This window comes from Micromesistius poutassou, assembly GCF_964030765.1.
Source record: "Micromesistius poutassou genome assembly, chromosome: 17".
In the NCBI taxonomy this organism is placed as follows: Eukaryota; Metazoa; Chordata; class Actinopteri; order Gadiformes; family Gadidae; genus Micromesistius; species Micromesistius poutassou.
Window position 1 is genome coordinate 17,147,146 of NC_140287.1, and position 6,948 is coordinate 17,154,093.

Consider the following 6,948-nt stretch of genomic DNA (forward strand, 5'->3'; position numbering starts at 1 on the left):
GACGGACAGAACCGAGCGGCGTTTGGACCAGTGGATGACTCAGAACCGAGGTTGGGCTCCTGCTGTTAAATACACGATGAAAGACAATCTCTCAGTTAGACCTACGTTTCTGAGTTGGTCTCATGATGTATAATCAGAACTGTCAGAATACAGCAGAAGAGCTGTAGTAGTGTTCCACCACCATGTGATGGCTGAATCAGTCCTAGTCTAGGTAGAGCGCCAGCGCCCCCGTGTGGCCGGCAGCGGTACCTCACCCCTGAGACCTCCCTCCCCTCCCAGACCGGGCTCGAGTCGCCTTCTCCGCTGGCCTCAGCGACTCCGGAGCCGTCGGACCCTTCGGCACCGAGACCACCCTGGTGTTCACCAAGACCCTCACCAACGTCGGCCAGGCCTACAACCAGACCACGGGTACTAACTAGTGCTTACTACTGCTGCTAAGACTAACTCATACTAATACTCTAGTACTACACTAGTACTCATACGTACTGTACTCGTTTGGACTATAGTTTGGACAAAGGACCGAAAGGGGGAGTGTCTATCTCTCGTCCCTCCCTCCTTGGTCACTTCAGGTTTGGCCAATCCGGTTCCTGTGTGTTTGGATCTTGTGGCGTAGTGGGCGGAGCCGGGGGGGGGGGGGGGGTGCGGGTCAGCCTATAGCGTGCTCACGTTCATCCGTGTGTCATGACTTCCTGTAGGCGTCTTCAGGGCTCCGGTGAGAGGCCTCTACTGCTTCCTGTTCACGGTGGCGGACTTCCTGAAGGGCTACCGGGGGGTGTACCTGTACCGGAACGACCAGCGGGTTCTGTTCAGCCTGGAGCTCAACGGCCACGGCGGCTACGCTAGCAGCTCCGCCGCCGCGCCCCTCCTCCTGGAGACCGGGGACACCGTCAGCCTCCACCTGCCGGGAAGCTACCGTCTCTATGACGACAACCGCAACTTCAGCCTCTTCTCGGGGTTCCTGCTCTTCCCTCTGTGATCCAGAGATCAATAGACGGATGGACGGACTGATCGATCTATAGAACGACCCATGATCTATGATCAATAGACAGATGGTCGGACTGATCCGACTGATCTAGGTAGATTCATGGTCTATAGATCAATGCGTCAATAGAGACCTTGCAATTGATCAATCAATATGCAGATCTATGGAACCTGGACTCAAGACGAATGGTCAGGTGTATTGATTAGTGATTGGTTTCTAAACAAGGTCATCACGGTCTGAACAGGAAACAACTTTCTGCCTCATCCATCCATTGTTATATAGCCCATCGTTTTAGTCCTGATAAAGTCCTGTAATAGTCCTGATAATGTCCTGTTATAGTCCTGATAAAGTCCTGTAATAGTCCTGATAAAGTCCTGTAATAGTCCTGATAAAGTCCTGTTATAGTCCTGATAAAGTCCTGTAATAGTCCTGATAAAGTCCTGATATAAAACATAGTTATGGTCATGATATAGTCCATAGTTACTGTCATGTTATAGTCCATAGTTACGGCCATGTTATCCACCTCATTCCAGGCTAAACAATGCACGCCACCATGACGACCAGTCCGGTTTCCCATTTCTGGTTAGAAGCGAGAATACGTAGAAGGTAGCACTTTAGTGAGAGGATAAGTTCGGGCTAGGTGGATAGTCCATAGTTACTGTCATGTTGTAGTCCATAGTTATGGTCATGTTATAGTTCATAGTTATGTTATGCGTCTCCATGGTGATACTGATGGGGCCTGAGAAGCTGTTAAAACGTGTCACCAAATCTTTTATTGTCTTTCAGGGAAGAGAAGAACAAACAGTAGGAAGAATACGTTTCAGCCAGCAGTGTAAAGACAAGCAGTTATTTAACCCATTTATATACATTTGGTCTTGAAAAACACACTATTAAGATCTGTTTTATTAAAATCAAAGCGATATGACCCTTAACCCTTTACAAAAGCCATCTGTTAGTCATCTCTAACAGAGTTCAGGATATGGAGTGTCGTCCGCATTACAAACCGTTATGTTATAAAACATCACTAGGGGGCGCCACTGACCGGCTCCGTGATGGCCGTGGTTTGCTAAATCAACCTTATTTTAAAGTTATAATCTCGAAGATGTATGTAAATGTCTGTTAAGATCGCCGAATTAATTAACACCCAGCAGTGCTCTCTTGGCAGGCCGTTATTGTAAATAAGAATTAGTTCTTTATTAAAAGGTACTATAAAACATTGACCCAGAGTGTTCAAAATGGGTACTGCAGCTCAAACGCACAATACTGGAGTCGCCTCCGCCCAGACTCAAAGCTCACTTGGGTTGCCAGGTTGAGGAGGACACTGAAGGAACATGAGCAAAGGATGAGCCGAGCAAAACATATAACATATTTCTTTTGATAAGCGCAGTTATTCCATCTGGACACTGACAAGCGACGTCAAGTCCCGTGGCGGCCATCTTGTAATCCTTCTGGCTCTAAGCTGTCTTGTGTTCTTTGTGTGTGTGTGTGTGAGGCGGTGTAGTGTTTTTTTCCAGTGTCTGCTAGCGGTTAAACGGAAACTATCTACGGCCGAACAAACCCGGAAAGATCCAACACTACAGACGATAAAACTTCAGAAACAAGTGCAAATCCAAAGCCAACCGAAACCCAGCTGGTGCAGTTATGGAGGCGTGGCCAAGGGGCCAACTGCCAACTGAGACTTCACAGGGATCTCTGGGAGGCCATGGAACTGAGGTCCAAAAACACCTGCAATACCACTTATCGCCCATAGGTGTCGCCAAAAGGAACTAAACGGAAATCTTCGATATTACCATATTAAATAGGACATTATTTTAAAAAGGACAACGTTATTAAACAAAAAAAACGTTATTCAAATAAGACTCAATTGTTTAAGACTGTACAGTGATGGAAAAAAGAGGGAGTTAAGTTCTACCTTGTGCACACCGGAGTCATAAACCAAGCGTCATGTAAACCGTGTTTAGAAAAGGGGGAAAGTTCACCTGATTTTCTTCATGATTATTCACAGGCTCAGAACTCGGGGGTTCTGCAGGAAGACAACGTTAACACTGTGAGGAATGAAATGTACCTGGAAAACGCTAGGACAACGGAATGCATACTGTACAACGCGACCGCTGGTCAGCGGATCAATACTACCGGTGACTCTAAACAGGAAGACGAGAGGAGAGCTGGATTATTAAATGCCGACTTATCAAAGCTATCTTTAACAACAGCAGAACGTTTTGGCTACTCTGTGTTGATTTAGCCGTCAGTAGCCTTTTAAAAACCAGTTCAAGTTCCAGCTTGAACTCCAGTAGACTGCTGGTTGTCATTCAAGGCACTGGTCCTATGTAGCGCATGAATGTAGTGTAGGTCAGGGTTTCGTCAGCGAGCCAACATGCTAGCAACAGGCTAACAGACTAGCTTCCACTGCAGATAGCGCAGAGTCACTGCCATATATGGGCAGTCCCTTACATGGTCTATTGTAACCGTTTCCTGTTTGTCGTGATAGGATGGGTGTCTGGACCAATCCGATTCGGTCTGTCCAGCCAGTCTTCCACATCATACATTTACTTATTATTGTTAATATATTATCATTCTATAATTATTATTATTAGTATAACTCGGTTGAGTGCAAACAACGTAATAACATAACAACAGCACAAAAGTTACTGTGCTGAAAAATAACAAACTGTTAATAAATAATGAACTAACTAGGTCCTGAACTGTAGTGGAGCATTGTTAGTACTCTAGTATAGTAGCAGTACTAGTACTGTAGTATAGTAGCAGTATTAGTACCCTAGTATAGTAGCAGTATTAGTACTCTAGTATAGTAGCAGTATTAGTACTCTAGTATAGTAGGCTGCTGGGGAATACACACGGATTCTGTCACGCCGTCGCCATGGCGACTGACCCAGGAAGGTCCAACAACAAAGTGACTGTCAGTCGGTTGTCGTAGCAACGGAGGAGAGAGGCTACTTCACTCACAGCTCACATAAACTACATGTGTGTGTGTGTATACACACGTACACACGCACACAAACACACCCTGTAGTCCTCCCCCCCCGGGTGGTCTAGTGTTCCTGAAGTCCACTGAGCTCATGAAGTTCTGTGAAGATCCGAACGACGACCCAGAGGACCCGGAGACCCCAGGGGGAACGTCCACACGGCCCTCAGTACAGAACCACACCTGTGAGGAGGCCAGGGGGTCCAGGGGGTCCAGGGGGACCAGGAGGTGGTGGAGGTCTAGTGGTCCAGGACCAGGAGGTGGTGGAGGTCTAGTGGTCCAGGACCAGGAGGTGGTGGAGGTCTAGTGGTCCAGGACCAGGAGGTGGTAGTGGGTCCAGTGGTCCAGGAGGTCCAGTGGTCCAGGACCAGGAGGTGAGGGGGTCTAGGGGGGGGTGGGGGGGGGGGGTGTAGTGGGGGGGGTGTAGTGGTTGAGGGGGGTCTAGTGGGGGGGGGGGGGGGGGGGGGGGGTCTAGTGGGAGGGGTCTAGTGGGGGGGGGGGGGGTCTAGTGGGGGGGGTCTAGTGGGGGGGGGGGGGGGGGTCTAGTAGGGGGGGTCTAGTGGTGGAGGGGGGGGGGGGGGGGGGGTCTAGTGGGGGGGGGTCTCTTGGGGGGGGGGGGGGGGGGGGGGTCTAGTGGGGGGGGTCTAGTGGGCCTCCAGCTTCTTCTCCACGGCCTGGAGGAGGAGCTGGGAGTAGCGCTCCAGGAGGTCCAGGGTCCGCTCCTCTCCTCCCAGCATGCATTGCGGCTCCAGCCTTCCCAGGGTTGGGGTGTTTAGCTCCGCCCTCAAGCTGCCAAAGGCCTCTGATAGGACCCTGCTCATCTCCTGCTGATCAGGGGCGGAGGCGGGGGCGGAGCTACTGCTCACCTGGAGGTAACACACACACACACACACACACAGGTTACACGTGTGTGTGTGTGTGTGTACCTGGGTGTAGAGGTGTGTGTGTGTATGTGTGTGTACCAGGGTGTGTGAGTGTGATAGAGAGAGAGAGAGAGAGAGAGAGAGAGAGAGAGAGAGAGAGAGAGAGAGAGAGAGAGAGAGAGAGAGAGAGAGAGAGAGAGAGAGAGCAAGGTTAAGTGTGTGTGTGTGTGTTTGGATGTGTGTGTGCATGTGAGCGTGCGTGCGTGTGTTTGTGTGTGTGTGTCTGTGCGCGAGTGCGTGTGTGTGCGTGTACCTGTGTGTGTACCTGTGTGTGTGTGTGTGTGTGTGTGTGTGTGTGTGTGTGTGTGTGTGTGTGTGTGTGTGTGTGTGTGTGTGTGTGTGTGTGTGTGTGTGTGTGTACCAGGCTGTGGAGGTGAGCTGCTCTCCTGAAGGTTCTCTGGAGCTCAGCGGCCGCCGCTCTGCAGACCTCCAGGCTCACTGAGAGAGAGACAGGTCAGACAGACAGGTCAGACAGACAGGTCAGAGAGACAGGTCAGAGAGACAGGTCAGAGAGACAAGTCAGGGAGACAGGTCAGAGAGACAGGTGAGGGAGACAGGTCAGGTAGACAGGTCAGAGAGACAGGTCAGAGAGACCAGTCAGAGAGACAGGTCAGAGAGACAAGTCAGGGAGACAGGTCAGAGAGACAGGTGAGGGAGACAGGTCAGACAGACAGGTCAGAGAGACAGGTCAGACAGACAGGTCAGAGAGACAGGTAAGAGAGACAGGGGCACCACAGACAGACAGGTCACAAGGCGAGGGAGAGACAGGTGATGAGGTGAGACAGGTCACAATGTGAGGAGGAGACAGGTGATGAGGTGAGACAGGTGACAGTGTGTGGAGGTTCACCTGAAGACTCGTCGTCGTCGTCTCTTTTCTCGTCCTGGCTGGTCTCCAGGGCCTGGACATGCAGCTCCGCGGTGGGGACCACTCTTTCTCTCCAGGGCTCTGGAGTGGAGCTCTGTGCTGGGGCCTTGGAGGTCTGGTGGTGCAGCTCCGTCGTGGAGACACCTCCTTCTGTCCAGGGTTCTGAGCCAGAGCTCTGTGCTGGGGTCTGGTGGTGCAGCTCCGCGGTGGGGACCACGTCCTCACTCCAGGCCTCCGAGGTGGAGCTCTGCGCCGGGGCACGGGAGGTCTGGTGGTGCAGCTCCGCGGTGGGGACCACTCCTTCGTTCCAGGGCTCCGAGGTGGAGCTCTGCGCCGGGGGGGCCTGGGGCCCCTGGGGGGTCCGCAGGGGCGGCGCTGGCGAGGAAGACGAGGATGAGGAGGAAGGGGCCGTCGAGAACGCCGCCAGGCTGGGCTTGTCGGGGAGGGCGTGGCCAAACTCCACGCTGAGCTTCGCCTGCAGGTTGCCGTGGTTACCAAAGGAGGAGGCGGCGTTGGCGGCGGCGGGAGACGGGCCGGAGATGAGCGTGGGGACCACGCTGGCGCTGGGGGGCGTGGCCAAAGGACAGGCCCCGCCCCCCCCACCGGGCGGAGGGGGGCGGTCCTCAGAGAGGACGTCCAGGCCGTCGCCCAGCGAGGCCGAGCGGGACATCTTGGCCATGGAGCTGGTGGTGGGGCTCATGTAGGAGCGGGACGCCCGCCGCGGCCCCCCCGCCCCCCCGCCGCCGCCGCCGCCGCCGCCAGCCCCGTCGCTAGCGGGGAAGCTAACGTAAGCGTCGCTGCTAGCCACGCTGCTACTAGCGACGGGGCTGCTAGCCACGTTGACGCTAGCGCTGACGCTAGCGCTGACGGGGCTGAGTTTAGCGGTGCTGTTGTTGTTGTTGTTGACGGCGACGGGGCAGACGGCCAGCGGATACGGGCGCGGCCGGGGGGAGGTGGGTAAGGTGGAGGGGGCGGGGCGTCGGGGGGAGGAGGGGAGGGTGGTGGGCCGCTGGGGGAGGGGGGCCACCTCCCTGGAGGGGCGAGAGAGGGGCTTCTCTGCAGGAGAGAGAGAGAGAGAGAGAGAGAGAGCAAGGTTAAGTGTGTGTGTGTGTGTGTGTTTGGATGTGTGTGTGCATGTGAGCGTGCGAGCGTGTGTTTGTGTGTGTGTCTGTGCGCGAGTGTGTGTGTGTGTGTG

At 53.7% G+C, this 6,948-nt stretch overlaps 1 protein-coding gene across 1 annotated transcript; it reads right to left on the bottom strand.

Moving 5' to 3' along the window:
* Nucleotides 1-4,609: 4,609 nt before the first annotated feature.
* Nucleotides 4,610-6,487, bottom strand: mapkbp1 (mitogen-activated protein kinase binding protein 1; the record flags this gene model as incomplete). The annotated part of the gene is made up of 3 exons (XM_084482171.1): nt 5,736-6,487; nt 5,250-5,326; nt 4,610-4,831 (listed from the first exon to the last, which is right to left on the bottom strand). The coding sequence occupies exons 1-3, from the start codon at nt 6,451-6,453 to the stop codon at nt 4,610-4,612; spliced, it is 1,017 nt and encodes a 338-aa protein (XP_084338297.1). The 5' UTR covers nt 6,454-6,487.
* Nucleotides 6,488-6,948: the final 461 nt, after the last annotated feature.